General features: G+C 36.5%; 1 protein-coding gene across 1 annotated transcript in view; it reads left to right on the top strand.

The window, feature by feature from the left end:
• RNF217 (ring finger protein 217) overlaps nucleotides 1–16,154 on the top strand; it is a 65,127-nt gene extending 48,973 nt beyond the window's left edge. Inside the window, exons 4-6 of the mRNA XM_050315310.1 lie at nucleotides 160–361; nucleotides 4,437–4,508; nucleotides 6,645–16,154. Of these exons, the coding sequence (XP_050171267.1) occupies nucleotides 160–361; nucleotides 4,437–4,508; nucleotides 6,645–6,718 (348 nt within the window). The 3' untranslated portion in view covers nucleotides 6,719–16,154. The remainder of the gene's footprint in view (nucleotides 1–159; nucleotides 362–4,436; nucleotides 4,509–6,644) is intronic.
• Nucleotides 16,155–19,197: the final 3,043 nt, after the last annotated feature.

Raw genomic sequence — 19,197 nt, 5'->3', positions numbered from 1 at the left:
TTTTAAGCCAGCTGCAGTATTAATTAATGTAAGTGCAGGCTTAAGCACGATGTTGCTTGCAGTGTCTTTTCATCTGGCACATGGACTGTACTGGGTAATGCCTGCTTTCCTGTGCTTAAGGAAGGGGGAAATAACTTTTTCTTCCTTCCTCTCATACAGATCCACATCCAGAGAACCGAAGGGTGTGACCACATGACCTGTTCACAGTGTAACACTAATTTCTGTTATCGTTGTGGGGAGAGATACCGCCAACTCCGCTTCTTCGGCGATCACACGTCAAACCTCAGTATCTTTGGATGCAAATACCGCTACCTCCCTGAGAGACCACATTTAAGGAGATTAGTGCGAGGCTCTGTTTGTGGTGAGTGGATAAAGGTTCCTTGTGGAGAGTTGCACAGTGAAGTGATTGGGAGGATAATATTTAAATTAAAATGTCGTTTAAAGTTTTGGATGGGCAATTTGTTTTTCAGTTATGTAAAGTGGGGTTATCAAATATATTTAAATATATCACATTTACACTCCCTTTTTAGATAGACTTGTATGAGTAGGTATTTTGTCCTCTGATAGCTTTTGTTTCCTAACCTATTTTAGTAATATATAAGCAAACGGAAAAAATGCTGTCAATATGCATGTAGTTGGCTGTCTTTATTATTCTAAAAGGATACAGGAGAAATGGATAAGAGCAGGAATCTCTTTTTAACCTCTCCGTTAAGGATCTGCTTGCATAAAGCGCTGTTTAGATTTGAATCTGATCTGGGTTATTTTTTAACTGTTAGCTTAAATTCAGATAATATCCAGCTTAAAACAAAATAATATACATTAATATATACATTAATTTCCCTCAGAAATATGATGCCAAAATACAACTGTACAAAGTGGTTGTATTAACTGTCAAAAACCGGGGACCTAATAAGGAAAATAGAACTTTTTATACTTTGAATTAAGTCATGGAAATTGGAGATGCCTTGGAATTCACCTAGGATTAGGAAATGCTTTGAGCTTATCAATTAGTGATGTTGATTGCAGAGGTAAAGGTAAGACTGTACATGGAAATAGAAGTCAGCAGACCTGAGGTGAAAATATTAGTCCTGAGCCAAACACATTCCAGTAAGAACACTGGGTGATTTTTAGCACACAAACATAGACCTGGTAATAAAAATGCCAATCTTGCTGCTTGGAAGTTGTGGAACTGTACAAGCCTGGGTTTTGGTTCTGTTCTGAAAGCCAGCAGAAGAAAGAAGAAATTGTAGCAGAGAGATAGGGCATTAGAAGCAAAGTCTCTAAATTTTAGTAATATATAGTAAGAAATAAAGGTTCAATTTCCTGTAGTGAAATTCCTCTACTTGCTAACTAAGTAGTGGAAATTAAGAGAATCTTATCTTGGCTATCAGTGGGAGATTGGTGTGGTCTAGATATGTGGGTGTTTTCTATGACTTCTTTATTACTATGGAGAAGAAATACTTAAATCGATGTGATTTTGTAGCCATGTATAGTAAAGGGATTTTTTGGTTTGTTTTTAAAATCTGGATGGGTAGGGTGTATAGAAAGCAAAGAATGCTTCATGGCAGGCTGGCATGCTGTCGTGGTTTCTGTTGAGAAGCAAGGGTTTGTGCATACCATCACAAACTGTTTTGCAATAGAAATAAGGGAAAAACATTTATGGCAGCATAAATTTAAATACACTTTTTTTCACAAACCAGTTGTTATGTAAATGTGATAGTAATCACAGGGAGTAGAAAACCTGAGAGCAGAAGTGATCTCTAAATTTGATGATATTTCTTCCCCTTCTTTAGCCAACATGTTTTTTAGAGAAACTTTGTCCTGTGACCAGTACAGTAAAGTGAAATTGCTTTTATTCTCCAGTCCCAGCAGACTTAGAGATTTCATTCTCATAGTAAGTATTTGGCTAAATTGTTGAAGGCAGAATGTTTATTTATAACTGGAGTCAGTGATGAATTGTACTGAAAGGAAAAACATATTCAGCTGTCTTAAATGTACTTAAGATGTCACTGGAGTACCACCTGAATTCAGCTGGATGAACTATATTCAAATTCAGCTGTTAGGTACTTCATGGATCTGTAACAGGACACGACATCCAATGAAGCTGTTAAAGCAAATTAATTTTTTTGCATGATAAGCAGCATTTCAAATGGGAAAAGCAGCATGTTTTCAGATCTGACTGACTCCTGTCCCAAACAGGGCACAAGGTTCACAGCTTTGAGCCCTGCAGAAGGAAACATGCATTTCTGTGATCCAACCTTCATTAGCAACTTCATCATTTAAGTCAGTCTGATTTGTAAGAAGTAATCTCTACACACTTGATAGGACTCTTAAAAACAAATACAAAGTTTTATTGGAACTTAAATGTAAATAGATATGGCTACTTCGATTTGTAAGTAGGCTCTTCTAGTGTCTCTGCTGCTTAAACAATAATGATATTTTGACTTAAAAGATAAAACTTATTATTTCCCATATGCTAGTGATTTAGTTTTCTAAAACTAGTTTATTAATATTTTATAAGGCAAAGAATTCTTGAAGTATTGATGGGTGTTTGTGTATATTACCCTAAAACCCTCAACCAAACCCAAAGTTATGCAAGGGAAAAATATTCCCTCAGTTTTCCTGAAGTACTTCATCCTTTTGCAGAAAAACATGATCCTCTGTATCACAAGTAAGGCAACCCCTCTGAGACACCTGTAAATACAGTTATTACATTACCACAAATATCTAAGTCTTCATGCTGAGTGACCCAGTAGAGAAATTTTTTACCATTAATTTGAGTGTGACTGTAAAAAAGGTTCCCTTTTGAAGCTTGTTCTGTTTACAACCATTTCTTCTTAAGTTATCCCTAGCTTTGGATAATACCAAACTGGGTCATAACCTGCTGCTGAGTTCATTGCATGGGCTAATGACCCAAGATTTTATTCAGCTCTGAGACAGGTTTTACATTTGCTCTCTCCGCTAGCAGTCTTGGAGCTAACAGACAAAGGGCAGTGGGTCTTTGGGCAGTTCAGTGCCTGCAATAAACATCCTTAGTCTCAGTGTCATTTCTTGGTGTGTCATGATTCCATCACGTTACATTCATCCTTCTGTCTACACTTGAATTATTTAGTTGACAACTTCTGTGCGTATAGAACGCAGTGCAGTAAAGTTCCAAGAAGGTCTACCATTAGGATGCCTAGCAACTAGAGTAATACATATAATATTTGCCAATTTTTTCTTCTAGGAATTAATGTTTCCCACACACAACACTCCTATGAAATTTAAAAGCTATCAAAACAGCATGAAAAGGACCAGTTCATTTAACCGCTGTAAATATTTCTGAAATATCTCATTTTTCCTTCAGACTGCTCAAATTAGTGTCTCAGGTTATGGAGAGGTTTACATCACTATTGAATGAAGTAATCCATTTACTGAAATCTGATACGAGTGACTTGAGAGAGGGAATGGCAGGGAAGAGAAGTAACAAACTCACTTTTTCTCCCATTCTAGAGGTGATCTTTCCAACACACGCCTAACGTAGAGACTTGCCAAATTTCAAGTCCCTGATCAGAGTGCTGGTATATCAGTAAAAATGCCTTCCCTTCTGTGTTTTCAAACAGCTCAGACAAATGATATCTTAGATCCAACTGCTCAGCCAACTGAGACAGGGAGATTCTTCCACTTGAAGTGTGCAATTCAAGAAAGATAACTTGGTTTCAAGTTCAGTTTCAAATTCACAGTTTCAGAAGGACCCCTGCCTTTACTCCATGATCGTGAACTCCTTAGAAGTAAAGAATATGAGCATGCTTTATTTGTTCTTGGTGTTATGCTCTAGCCGGTATGCTGCACAACATTGCTGCCTTACTCATGTAAGTGCCAAAACATATCCTTACAAATGTTGATCCAAAATAGCCTTAACTGTAGTTTGATTTAGACTAAATCACAGCTGTACACGAGCACTTCACTGTAACCTTTTAAAGCGAGCAGAAGCATATTTAGAGGTGATGCTCTCATCACCTTGAGCTAACCTAAACTTTCCAAGATGCTAGTTTGCTTGGCATCTTTCCAGGGTGGTTGCTGTGCAGTTGGATTCCAGAGAAGCCAAATGATAGTAGCTTTATAGCTATCACATTCCTGTCAATGCTTGAGAGATTTCAGAATGGAAACAGAAGTAAATACAAGCTGTTAATGGACAAAATGAGCTGTACTCAAAGAGTTGTGGTGGGTGAAGAGTACAGAAAGAAATGTGTGCGGGGAGCACACATTGTGTGAGTGGTGATAGATCCTAGCTGGATTTGTAGGATGAAATTGCAAATAGGAATCCTATTTGTAAAGGTGAAGTAATTTAAAAATGAACTGCTTTTGGGAGTCTGATATTGAAAGGTTTATGGATGGTTGGAAAGGGAAAAATAAAAATGCCTTCTTTGAATTGCTTAATGAATTTTACATTTCAGCTGGAAAACTACTCATTACGCCCCTAATACTGGTTCTGGGACTGGCACTGGGAGCTGTAGCTGTTGTAATAGGTAAGAGCTACATATGTGAATGAAGATAATCCTGATTATGCAGTGACTTTGTCTGTATGACATATAAGTATTTTCATCTCAAAGAGATGGACACAAAGTACACATTTCACAGATACTGTTTTGGTATCAAGCACATGACTCTTTTTTCCTAAAAAACTTGTCTCTAGGTTTTGATGGTGTTTTTTTTTTTTACTTCCATTTTATGCCTATTAACTTTATTTTTGTTTCTATATTTGGTTTTCTGAACCAAAATCTTTATCTAGTATAGTTTAACTAGTAAAAAGGCCTGAGTAATTTAGACATAATCGTGGGGGCTGGCTGTCTTGGACCAGTCACCCCATCGAATCACAATTTTATGATCTTGGCCATGTGCATGACAAGATTTCTGGGGCACTAGGCATAGTCCCAAGAGCTCACCAGCTTGGAAATGCAGCGGCAACAAAGCAGCAAATTGGGATGAGTCAGTCTCAAAATATAATTCAGTGCATGGGCTGCCAAATTGGATTCCGTCACAAAAACTGATACTGTTAACTCATTTGATACAGTATCAAAGCTCTGTTAATGTGGTTGTATTAATGTGGAGGTAGTTATTTTAGCAAATCTGCTCTTTGCCTGGCTTAGCTGAGTTCTCCCACAGAAAGGAAATTAACCATTAACAATCAAGGTATAATTTTGTTCATGCAAGTGCACATCTAGTCTTTATGTTGGCAGTAATATGTCATTTGGGTATCATGCTGTGTCACAGCTCTACACCTTACTACTTATTCCATTGAAAATCTACAGTGCATGCCCTGAGGCATGTTGGGATGTGGCATCTTTATTAAATAATAGTAAAGCCAAAATATACCAGGAGGGTTACATTAATAAGGTTTTAAATAACCAATCAACCTTTAACCAAAATAGTGTTACAGCTTTTCTAGACTACATCAGGCCAAATAAGGAATATTGCTATTAATTTCTATATTTAGACTGCCTTCACTGGAAACACATATATATAGAGAGAGAGGGATCTATCTTAAATATTTAATCTATTGAATAGCATTTTTATTCTAAAAATGTAGACAACAAAAACTTCTTAATGCCAATAAAGCTTATTTTGCTCTGCAATCTGATGTAGTCTACGGTCTATAATCCACTGTTTTGCTTATAGTAAAAATTAATAGGGTTTTGCAGTAATGTAATAATAGTAATTGCAATAATCAGCATGCTATTGAAGTCTCATCCTAGGTATGGCTGGATAAGATACAATCAAGAGCAGCAATATGAGCAGTTCCAAAAACGTGGATTATTTATAGGAAATATATTATAGGAAAGTTTCAGGTTTTGAGATAATTAGTGCAGCAGTTTTTTGCCAACACCACTATTAAAGAAATCTCAGTATCATAGCTAAAAACCTTTGTGCACCATTTACAAGGCTATTGAGCAAAGCAAGAACCTTGGTAATTGTGGGAGTGTTTTGTTCTATGTTGTTACTGTAGTGGTGTCTGAAAAAGAAGTCTTTGGCTGTTTCAGTCAGCTGATGCCAAGAGAAAGGGGGAGACCTTCTCATTTGTGTTTGAGAGTACCTCTAATGACAAACTATTTTTCACCTAATTAAATGTGATTTATTTATTTTTCTTTTTGCAACTTTCTTTCTCTAAAAAGACTTTTAAGAATAAATAGTACCCTGCCCAGGCAAGGATAAACATTTGGTATTACTTCACAATAGATGAGGATGTTTGTAAAAATCAATAACATTTATAAAACCGTAAAGCTATAGCATACTGTCTTTACTGCATGTGAAACTAATTGAAAACTAGTTTAGTTACATCAGACTTGAATTTAGATCTAAGGATTTCCAGAGTGCTTTTAAAAGTTTTGTTTGTATCTTTTACCAAACAGCATGGTTCAGAAATCAGTATGTTAGAGATGGGTGTAGGATTAGCAGGAATTTGTTGTAAAGGAAAGAAGTGTAGCTCAACTCATTATTAAAGAGACTCTTGCAGGCTTATACTTTTTCTGCTTATCCAAATGCCTTGTCTAAATTCTCTTGGGATGTGGAGAGCTCCACCCTAACACCTATATTGAAAGAACACAATACACTCACAAGGGATTGCATATAATTATAGTTTTCTTTGTATTTTCTTCTTTTGGCAGGTTTATTTGTGTTTCCTATCTATTGCCTTTGTAAAAAGCAGAGGAAAAGGTCACGGACAGGTATGCCCTGGTGAGGATGGACCTTACTCACCTGAACGAGCTGGTCCTGCAAGGGCTATACGTGCTTTGTGCAACGGAGCAATACAGTGCTGGTAACAGCATCAAAGCCACCGCCCTGGAAGAAGAATGGGGGTTCTCCTGCCATCTTCCCTCAGCTGAAAACACTACTGCAGACCAGAAAGCCTCTTTGCTCTGATGCACTCTCAGCAAGATGGGCCCCCTGAGTGCTGCTTTTTAAATGGTTTTGGTTGTGTTTTGTTTTTTTTTTTAATTATTACTTTGGAGGGGGTTTTTTGAGTCTAAGTTTCTGAACTAGACAATCAAAGTCTGTATTGTAGCCACAACTCTACTACCGATCTGGCCTGTGAAGAAAGCATTTAACTGCTAACATGTGCTCCATTTAACTTCAGTGTCGGCCTTTAAGGGGGAAATGCTTAGAAGTGTTTGGACTCTTACTGTATACTGAACATACTACTTTTGGTATTAAAAACTACTTCTGTAAATAACTTCCATCACACAGCATTCTGTTCAGCATACCGAAATCCCGTCGCATGCCAGAACACGACAGCTGGTTATCTTCTGAGTCCTCCTGCTAGTAGGCAAGAGTGTAGATTGCTACTGCCAAACTGCAGTGCCTCAGAGGGAAATATCCTTAGTATTGAAGCTCTATGATACTGAAGAATATGATGATTGGTTTCACTTCAGTAATTTATTTATGACAGTCTATTAATATTAATGGCGGGGATGTGACAAGACTTGTTACAAGAGTACTTCGTTTTTAAATTGACACAGTACAGAAAAAATTTGAAGGATTTAGATAACAAGAAGTGTCAGTGGCCTACTCTGTCCCAAGATATCCCTGAAGTGTGTTTGCAGGGAAGATGGGAACCTGCTCTTCTATTCTGACTTAGAATATGATACACATGCTACACACTAGTTGTGTGAAGATAGACTTGATGAAATTTTATAACCTAAATAGCACATTTTGTTTGTTTGTTTAAGTAGACTACTACGCAAGTCTTAGAGTATCCACTGATGTCTCATGAGGAAAATCTGTGAATCTGGGGTAAGGGGAGGGGTCATGAATTCTTAGGAGACCATTCTTAATTTCTGTTTCCAGTGTTTCTCTTCCTGGTGCATTACAGTTCTGAAGAGAATAGCTATCCTTGCTCTTTTTTTCATAACTTCAGAGTTCCACTGTTTGCTACCAACCCTCTTTCTCAGTGCATCACCCCAAAAGTAATCTAATTTAGCATTAGGAATCAGCTACTGAGAATTTTTACACTTTTTATTCCAAATTTATCATACAAATGTAACTTTGAAGAAAAAATATAATAAAATAAATTTGTTTAGGCAGAACACGGAAACAAAGAAAGGAACTGATCAAGAAAAATACCTACTTTATACTCTAAAAATACAAGCTGATCTTAAAGAAAAGGAGATTGGATTTGTACTGTGAAGGTACTTTTTTCCAGTGTGTGTGTTTGAAGATACACGTGTGTGTGTATATATATATGTTTGTATATATATGGGGAACGGGGGAAGCAGGAGAATGGGAAATGTCTTGAAGAGCCTGCAGACTTCAAAAATTAAGGCTTGCAAATAGCATATCAGGTAGGAGAATGTACTTTGCACCCCTTTCTTTGTTAAATCTGAATCCAGTTGTAATTTTTAAGTAAATGGTATTCTGCCCCACCAAGATACTCACTTTGACTTCAAAGCCTCAGTGGAAGAAGCTGATGACTTTTGTTTACCCGGAAACACAAATATCAGCTTTCTATAGTTGGCTAGTATGCTTGTTTTCTGTTAGCTTCTCATTTTGTTTTCTTGGGGTTTTTTGGTCTATTTTTTTTTCCTTGTTGAAACAGTGTGTATAAGCACATCATAGTAGTCAACAACTATTTAATAATTTCCATTTGAATTTAAGGATATGTTGACCCTGTTGTCCTAGCAGTAGAAATAGTATCTTTCTAAGATTTACAGATTAAGCAGGGAAGCAATGATATTTAGAAATAAAATTCAAAACCTGTTGTCATTGCAAATCCACCTATTAATTAGATTTCTTCTTCTGAGATGCATCAGTTTTCTATTTGTTTTCTGCCTGAGGTTGGAAGCTGCCTTAAAATTGGTCTTGGTTTTGCGTGTGTTTTCTGAGGCTGTACATATCAGTTGTCTTTGGCTTACTCAGGGATTTTTATTCCTCTCTTTAAATGTCAAATAATGAAGATATTTTTGTATTATTTAGAAAAACCTTCAGACCTCAGAGAGCGAGATAGATATATAGATAGATTTGGGTTTGCAATGCAGTCTGTAACATGGTGTCAAACTATTCCACTTGAGAATATTTTAATACTTGAGATTATCTGCAATTAACTATACAGTGGATTAATTCTCTTGCTTTTCCTGGTTCTGTATAAATATGTGAGATACACTTTTTGTAGCTGTTTTCACTCTACCATGTTTGCCATTTTCAGTTTCTGACAGGAGTTCAGTAAGATCTGAAATTAAGATACTAGAATAAAGAGCATAAAAGGGAAGATAATAGTTCTGCACTTATTTATATTCAGAAAGCGTGTCCTTGTGGATGGAGAAAAGAAACACACAACTCAGCTCCTACATTATCATTTCATCTAGGCCATTTTGATTTTATCAGAACAGATTAAATCAAGGGGAAATGGTTCTTCATTTTCTATACAGAGCAAAAAGAGGCATCTTTGACCTTGTAAAGATGAGCAAGTCTGGTCTTTTTCTGTAGGGAAAAAAAGGGAATGACAATAATTTTTCCTTTACTGTAGAACAGGAAAAAGTTTCAAGAGTCAGACAGAGTAGAGATATGAAAGTCTCTTTCCATCTGTATAAAAATATCCCCACTTGAAAAGTAAAGAAATACATTTTTATCAATATATTGTAACATAACCAACCGAAATATGAGAAGTAGCTCAGTACAAGGTTCATGCAATAAAACATTAGCTTTTAAACAACTCACCACAGAAAATCTTACATACATCAAAACCATGATATTTGTTTTAAAAGCATTAATTTATGAGTTTGAAAGAAATTTAGTGAACTTTGTAAGGAAATTCAAGAATGTTTTTATCATGTAAACGTCTTTTGGTTTTGGTGACTACTCTAAAGAAGCTACCAGGCTGTTCTACTCCATCTTTAGTAGCAACAATCTTGTCAGGCAGCTGAATTAACCTACTAATGCAGATTTCACACTACTGTATGCTGATCATTGCTGGTCATTGTGTTTGCTTTCACCACATTTATTATTTAACATTACTTATCATTGTGCAAAGTTGTTGCTCACCAGTACCTGTATTCAGACTAGGAAATAATTAAATCCATTCTACACTAGCCTTCTCTTTCAAGTTTGCCTGAGAATGGATTTGCCTATGCACCACGTCCTGCTTACAGACATGCAGTCAGAGCTAGGGCCTTCCCCATGGTGCCATGCAGTGTGTGCCCAGTCCTGCTTCTGCTGGGAGGGCTGGCTGGACATGCCATTCTGCAGGGGCTGCTCTCCCTTTCTCTGCTTTCTCCACTATGCCTAATTTAGTTATATATCAGTAATGGGCTTGAGCTTCAGGGCTACTCAGCCATGTCATTGGCTGGATGATTGACTACTGTAGCATAGGTATGCTTGCAGAGCTTATCCAGCAGCTTGTGACTGGAAAATAATTGCTCTTTTCCCTACATCACAGTCTATTAGCCAGTGAGAATAACGGAGAGGCAGAAGCGCAATTCTGAGTAGCCTCGTGCTGAGCTGATCTATCAGTTTTAGTTCTGTACAAAAAAGTTGGTTAGTCTTCAGTTCTCACCACCTCTGTAATAAGCAGAGTATTCATATCTTTCCAATGTCATTAAAAAATACAGTACACTTTGAGTGATCTGTTATCTTCCTTTGGGGAAGTGCAAATGTGTAAGTAAGGGAAGGTTTTGTTTGGTTTTTGATGTTACTAGTTCTGACTTCATAACTCTTCCTTGTATGTTAGGGGTTTTATAATTTACACCAATTTGTTCATTGTAAAAGTTTTATCAACATGAAGTTTATTAAAAATATTGATTTGCAGGGACTATTGCCAGTTTAACTAGAAAGCATTTTGGATCACCATCAGGTATTCTTTTTAGCCAAGGGGCTTTCTGCTCTTCCAAAGACTTTCACAGCTTGTGTGATATGTTAAATGGTGTGTAGGTGGGACAGTAATTTTCTCAGAGGATACAAATTCTTCAGTGATAGAATAGTTTCTTTTGCCAGTTAGGTCTGAGGAACTGTTTGATATTCAGTGGCCAAAGAGTTTGTCCTGCCGACTCTTGAGGGGTTTGGGTTTTTTTAATTTATTTGAGGTGTTTTGTTTCTTGAGCAAACTTTGCATCATTCATAATTTTGGGTATGCTGATCCTGTAGTTTCAAGTTGTGGATAAGAAACATGGATTACTGTTACTTTTATAATCTATATTGAATCTATGATTCTGTTGATGGAAAGAATCCTACCTGAGTAAACTCTTTAAGAGATAATTTCTTAGCTTCTTTTAATTTTGCAGCTTTGTAGTTGCAGTGAATCCGCTTCATTCCTGACATCAGTCATAGCCCCATTAAACCAGAGAAACCCATTTTTATGGCAGTGTAAGATTTGGTCACAGATACTTTGTTGGCATGTTGATAGCCATTGTGCAGGAACTTGAAAATCTGTTTCGCTTCCAAAGTGCAAACTATTATGGAGCCACTCCTCTCATTTGCCAAATGATGCCAATGTGTTTAGTAAGTGCAGGAGAAGGAAGGAGTAGGGAAGAATTTCCAGATAACATTCTTATATAGAGCAAATTGCCAGGAGAAGGGATACTAGCTTTTAATATAATAAACAGACCTTCTTAAAGCATTGAGTCATTAATAAAATTAGAAACAACATCCACAGACAGTGTTAAATAACATCTTCAAATTCTGCTTTCTTCAGTGCAACAAATAATAGCACAACATAAGAATTGGAATTGTGAGCTGTTTAGTATTTTGGGGACTTAACACATAAACTTGAGGGCACACAACATTTAAAAAGTTATGATGCTGATCTCTTTGGTGGTTTGTCCTGCTATTGTTACATTAAAAATGGGCTGAGCCTTGATTCAGTTGAAAGACAAGCAGTGTTTTCACTTATGTTACAGTTTGAGCAGTACTTAATGCCCCCAAGCTTTTTTCTTAATAAAACTAACAAATGCAGCTGCTTGCAGACTGTAACTTCCTGGCTGATTCTTCATTATCTTTCTGTGGATAAGATTTCAGGATCTATATGAGGCCAGTAAGGAACAGAGTATTCATATAAGGCAACTAATCACCGATGTTTCTCTTGGCCTGATAGGGAAATACCATAAGGCAGGGAAAAGAAAACTGATCTTAAAGTGCATGCTCTGACTTCAAACATAAAAATGTGTAATAAGCTTTAATTACTCCATAGTAAAAAATAAATACATACATTTCTAAGCATAATTCCGGCTGTTTATTTCTAAATATATCTGGTTTAAAAAAATAGAGTAGTTATAATAGTGATTAGTTTTGTAAAATAAACATACTGTACAAAAGGAAAACTTTTTTGGAGCTTATTTGGCTTACCAAAACTTGAAAAATTGATCCATCCAAAACACTTCAGATTAAATTCAGAAGAGAAACATTGTGTAAAAATATTTGTTTAGCATAAACATGAATTTTGCACATACCTTCTTAAACAAAATTTTATGCCAACCACAGTCCAGTGTTCACCTTGTTGGAAATTTGTCAGGCTGAAAACAGTATTTTTAAAATTTTAACTTACTGTCACTGAGCACATTACTAATATAATGCCACATTTACCTCATTTTTTGAAGGAAATCTATTTACAGAATCCAGAGAAGCTGTTCCGATATTTTAAACCTGTCCTGTAAAACTGCTGATGCAGTCAAGAAACATTTCCATGCCTTATGCAAGCTCTGGATGAGCAGATGAATTCAGTTCTTTAGTTATAGACTGTGCTTTTGCATAAGAAAAGCACTCTTAAAGAGTTCTTCATATCAATTTACATTCTGCTACTTTGTGTCCTGAAATTGCAAGGACAGGGGTAGATTTACATTTCACTTGGTTTACCATCTCATAATAGAGTGTTTACCATGTTTCCATTTGTTATACACATTATTTGTAATGCTGTCCTTTTCCTTCCAAATTTCATAATTTGAAACTGTCTTGAAAATGGCTTCAGATCAGATTGGACATGGAAAATGTGATCTCATAAGAAGTTGTTTCATTAATACTTTGCTGAGCTATACCAGCAAAAGATTAGTTTTGTTGTATTTAAATTACTTAAATGCAAAATGCTGAAATCTTTTTCTTCAGGGCTTTTAATTTTGCAATTTTTGTAAATGTAATTAAACAGCACAATCATCTTTGCTACATAGCTAACCATCTGAGTATAAAATAGCATTTTAAGGTATTCATTATTTTCATTGTGGTAGAGATGAAAATAATAATATGGCCTGAGAAGAAGAAAAAAGTATCTCTGAGCAGCTTGTCCAATCTGAACTTTCTCTTAGTTCCATGACAATTCAATAAGAAATCTTTCCTTGATCTCATCTCTTTTATGTATTTTAAGATGAAGAATTCCCTTTTAAAATAGTTCTAATTTGAATGGCAGGTGGTGAGGGTAGTGAGATAATAAATCACATCCTTTATTGTGTACAGGCTCCTGGCATAACTAGGGTGCTAGCCGAAACACTGTGGATTCACTAAGAAAGCGATTTTTAATTCTCTGTTTGGGCTTCATACAAGCTGTATACATCAGTGAGTGGAACTTTTTGTAGTATATTTATTGGATGGCTAAGAAGTTATAAAAACTGGAGGTAGGTAATGCCCATGACATCAACACTTGAATTACAGTATTTAGTGTGTTTTGTATAATGAGGAATTTTAAATGTGTAAGTGCCTTATTGCTTGAAACAACTGAAAGGTGTTAGTTCCCCTTAATAGAGCAATACAGGAATTCCTGTTCTGTGGACTCCTACAGTTACATTAAGCCAAAGTAACCAATACTGGTTTGCTCGGAAAATTGAATAATGTTATGCCAGTGAAGAAGTTATTATAAAAGTAATCTGCCATGCTTATTTTAATTATGATTATCTCATTTCTGAGGGTTTTTTAACTTGCTGTTTGCTCCCCTCCCCTCACCAACTCCCACCTTCCTTCAGACTTCTGCAAAAATGCATCTTACTTTGTTGTTAGAGTGGTGTTAGTTTGGCTCTTCCAGCATAACAAAGCCATGAGTTTTCAACCACTGAAAGAAATGCAACTTTTTGGAGAAGGGAGTTCAGCTGAAGTCTGGTTAGACCACAACCTGTCATAGGTGTACCTTCTGACTCCAGGGCTCAAACAGTCCCTGTTCTCACCAATTTGTGAAGGTGCAGGCACTGAGGAGTGTGGTGTAGCTAGATTGGGACTTTGAGCAGGTTAGCAGCATTTCAGTGTTATCCAACTTGAACTAATATATACCCTTAGTATAAGTTGCTAACTCCTCTGTTGTGGGTATCTTGATGGACTAATTCATCAATCAAGCTTGATGGCACAGATCTGGCATCTCTGCCCAGACCCTTCATTGCAGGGTGGGAGGTATGGTCTGAAGAAGTATTATTCATTTTGCCATCTTCTGAGAGCTTCAAAATGAATAATGAAGGGTTTATTTCTTCTTACTTCCATTCCCAAAAGACTGTGGAATTTTACCTTCTGTGGTCTAGATTTTCTAAAGGACCTGTTTTTTCTTACTAACATCAACTCCCCTTTTGTCCATCTATTACTGGAAATCAGGTGTCAAGATTAAGCTACTTTTCTAAAATTATCTTGAATTACATCAAATTGTGGTAGAAATTATCTTTTAAAAAATAATGAAGTATAAAAGGTAATTTTCAGAAGGAAATGGAGTTAATGGGGGTTAAGAAGAAAAATGATACTTAGAAGATCTATTTATTATAGATTCATGATCATAAAATACTTTTACTACGTTCAATTTCCTCCACTGAGAATTTGTTAAGGCAAGAAGGAAAAGAGGGAGAAATGAAGATAAGAAGAGTATCCCCTTGAACCTTTTCTTCTGAAATTGTTGTTTTTCAGAACTGTAGGAGAGGTTTTTTCCACCCTGGAGTTCTTAATTGGTAATACAGCTGTCACAGTGTTACTGTTAAACACTACTGTGAGTGTTTAATCCGGATTCAGCTGGCATATCTGAAGGTTTTGGTGATAGGGAGTTTAATTTAGAACCATACTGCAGTAAAATTTTAAGTGAATTACCACTCTTAGGAATATCTTAATGACATCTATTTCAGCATTCTCAGATTTTTAGGCATTAACTAGGTCCTTCTGTAACCCATTGAACAGAAGACACCATGTATCAAAATACTTCTTTAATCTTATAAGTTGCTGTTTATTTGTACAAGCTATTTCCTTAAATGAAAATTTTCTCTCTTAGAACCAGCAGACACACAACCAAAATGCTGATAAGGTTTTTCCATTATCTTTGTCTTACATTTAGCTGATAAGTCTATTTTCTGCTGCATGGTATTTCAACAATGGTCTTCATGCTGTAATAACTTGTACTGGGTAGTCTTGGGCAATATTTTACAAATAATTCATCTTCAACTTGGTATTTTAAATGTATACCAGTAGTCACTGTTGCGCGTGCTGTCTGTGTGGCTGCTTTAGTTCATGTCAATGTTTTGTAAGGATTATTTCTTGCTACCCTCTTCAGAGTGCCTTTTCATTTAGCGGGTCTAGAAGGCGGTTCACTGAAGTCTTCTGTTGAATCTACCATAGTAATGTCTGATCTTTAAACTTGTCCTGATGAATGTATAACTAAAATCTTGTTCTTTTAAAAAGCTATAGTAGGCACAGGTGTATATGCACATGTACATGCATGGATACAAGGGAAGGTGTTCTGCCAATGTTCGTCCTGCCGGACAGGACCTTTTGAAAGTAAGTGAATTTTTAAACAGTTTTATTTTCAAAATGTTACCTCACTAGTATTCAGTGGTAGGTATGTCTCTGTACTGCTTCACTTTGCTAAATACAATCACAATCATGATAGCAGTTTCATTTAAAAGACTGCAATGAATCTGGTGTCCATATTGAGACTGAATTTCATACGACAAAACTTATGGTACTTTGTTTCCTTTAAGGCATTCCTTTGACTCACACTGACTCCCAAACCCCTGTTACCAACAGACTGAAAAAGTGCTTCCCCATGATGAAATGGAAGAATGTAAAGTAGCATTTGAATGCACTCCACCTGTCTCAAAAATCAGTATTCAGAAATGGGGTGGGGGAGTGGATTTGATGAACTGTGGGAAGACATACGTTGTAGAGGTCATTCACTTGCACACAAGGGGTTTTACAATGTCATCTAGTAACATCTACCTAATAAAGTTTTGAAAAAGAAAAATTAAGTTGCCTGAATGTTTAACTCTTTCTTTAAGCAATTCCATGCATGAAGGACAGCTGAACAGCTCCAAGGAACCTTACTTAAACCTGTAATACTTGTTATAATTCTTATATAATCTTTTTTAAAAAATTACACCAAATTATTTAAACTCCAGAATCTTTGTCTTTACAAACACTGTGTTTCAGTCACTTCAGTCTTTAACTGCTTTAACACTGAAAATGAAAGCAGAGGTTAAAAGCCAGTCTACTGTGATGAATATTTTAATGTAAAATACTCCCTGCCATATGGTGTCATCTCTGGCTACTGCTTTCAATTTTAAAAACATCTTAATTGAATACAGAATTTTACCTTCTCACAAGATCTTAACATGTTAGCTTTAAATAACCGAATACAAAATGAGGAGGTAATATGCTGGAGTCCAGTTTTCCCATTCCCTTGTTAGGACTACTTCCTAAAACTTCTTCACTTTCAAATACAGCTTGTAGAGAAAGCCATTTGGAGCTGTAAACTTGAAATATGTAGGCCATTAATGGAACTGAGTGCCTTTTTCTCTGGAAAGGAACTGTGTTCAGTTTCTACACTTTGTGAGCTGACAATATTGATGGAATGTTTTGTTTGATATGTTGGGGATTTTTAAGCACTATACCTAGTTAGGAAATTGCAGTTGCACATTCATGCATAGGCAGACAAGGTGTCACAGTTGCCTCCATCTGTGGGAAATAAAGCTGAAAAACAATTCACTGCAAGGAAATACACAGCAAAAATATTGAGGCCTGTGCTAGGTGCCTCTGGCAGAGGACAAGCCTTTCAGCCCTCTCCCCAACCCCCTCCAAAACAGTCAAGATTTGCAACCAAATGTCAAGGACATCATACCAGAGGTTCCTTATCTGCAGGAATTCCAGCATGCAGTGGAAGAATAGTCAGCAGGCCAAAGAAATTGATAGCCCTAGAACTGAAACTGAAGGCTAACTTCTCACTTGCAATCTCGAACTGTTTGACAAGAGACAGACAGAAAGCTTTGATTATAAACATCTCCACAGAGATTACATATGTGCATACTGTACATATTTAGATGCTTCCTCTCAGGTGATTGACATACTTTTGCAAGTTCTTGAAATAGTGATTATAGGAAATATAGGTATTTTCCCAAAATCATTAATGCATTTGTGCCTGCTCATAAGAAATTGCATTTGATCATTAATAACTAAATAAAAATATCAACAATTTTTTAATTAATATTTGAATTTCTTATGTGGTGTTTAGTTGTTTGGCTTCAGCAGCAAAATGAGAGACTGTGGCATGCATGAAATACTGGCTAATGAGAACCTAATTAGAATTAGCAGCCACGTAAAGCTATCATGCTTTGGAAAAGTTGATATGACTTCTAGGAAGGAGTCTTTTCTTACCAACGACAAAATTTATTGGCAGGTCAGCAAGTTCTAGAAGTCTTTGTTGTAATTCCTTACAACAGCCTCAAATGAAACTAAGTAGATGTAGGCTAAGAAGGAGGATCTCACAGGGACAGTATATAGTTAGAAGATGCAAAAAAAGTGGAGTAAATAGCTTTTGCCATGAAGGGGGGATGCCAGTTAAACTGTGCAGAAATCGGTGCTAGGACTTTACTCTTGGACGTATTTGCAAATGATGTGAAGAAAAAGGTAAGTTATGGGGTAATAAACATTACTGTTGATGAAGAGTTACCCGGAAGAACAAACATGAGAGCTAGTTACTGTGATCAATTAAATTGGTTTTGGACAACAGAAAATAGAGGAAAGTGGTTCATCATGGAACGATACGACTGATGCATAGTGGTTATGTTTATAACAAAGGTCTTTATTTGAGTGATACCAGAAAGACAAAAGAGTGGCAGAATGGGAGCTATAACAAAAAAAGGTGAATCATGATGAAATAATGAAAGACTAGTGGACTCTCCTGCTGAAGGATGTTGTAGGTGCTGGGGGCTGACATGGAAACTGCAGCAGTTACAGGAGAGATTGCTGGTGAATCACCAAAAATACAGAATACCCCATTTTCTCAGAAAGTCCTTGAGTCAAAACTGTTTGGAAGCCTGAACAGTAGCAGACAATGATATTTGTTTGCAGTATGGTGCATACTTTCCACAAATACCTGTTTTTGCTTACTGTCAGACAGGACAGAAAGGATATTGGGCTCCCTGATGTGTTGCTCTGTCTGAGTATTTCTAGGTCATTTTCTTTCAAGTCTTCTAATGAAGATCTCTAGGTGGGAAGAATGTCATAGTAGATCCTAGCAGTGATCTGTTGGGAACAGTGGGAATATGGCTTCTTCCATTCTACTTGGCCACAAAAAACACTGCCCTGGATGGAGAATTGTTAGAGAAGATACAGATTCGTGAAGTTATGCAAATCTGTCCCCTTTGTAGTGCGCTGTTCTCACTATCAACTAATTTTGTTCCACCTGATCTGAGCAATATTCTTGCCTCTACCTCATTTACACCAGGCTTTCTCTTGAAAGCTCTCAAGGTCACCTCAGCCTTTCTCAGGCTGTTTTCCTTCTCTTTAACATTTCCCCTACTGGTATACTCAACGTGAAGCTAGGCTTTGTTTTCATGACCCTGTAAGAGTGCTGGACACATCCAAGTCCATGTCCTGTGCTGGCCCAGACCTCGATTCCTTAAAAATTTGGATGTAAATAAAAAATACTACTACTCTAGAAACATTTCTTTCTAAGTCAGCTGCTTTTTTAGGTGCCCATGGCCCACTTTTGTCTGCCTTCTATTTCATCAATCCCATTTTAATTTGTAAATGATAGTTTCTATTTTGTTCCTTTTTATGCTAAAGAAATGTTGGACAGTCTCTCAAAACTCCTAGTAGATAAGAGAAAAAGTGCAGTAAATCAAAATAAAATTACAAAGCCAGTTAAGCCTGAAAAGTAGCATCGTGTGATTAAATGGGACTCTGCTATAGATTCCCCTGCTGCTAACTGTACACTTGTACATTCCTCATTTTGATTTTTATTTGCATTTTTTTTTGTTTAGCATGTATATGATGCATCTAAAGAATTAGTGT

Source organism: Myiozetetes cayanensis, unplaced genomic scaffold (genome assembly GCF_022539395.1).
Source record: "Myiozetetes cayanensis isolate MyiCay16 unplaced genomic scaffold, myiCay2020 scf2-11, whole genome shotgun sequence".
Lineage (NCBI taxonomy): Eukaryota > Metazoa > Chordata > Aves > Passeriformes > Tyrannidae > Myiozetetes > Myiozetetes cayanensis.
The sequence above is the reverse complement of the archived record's forward strand: the minus strand, read 5'-3'. Positions and strand labels throughout refer to the sequence as shown.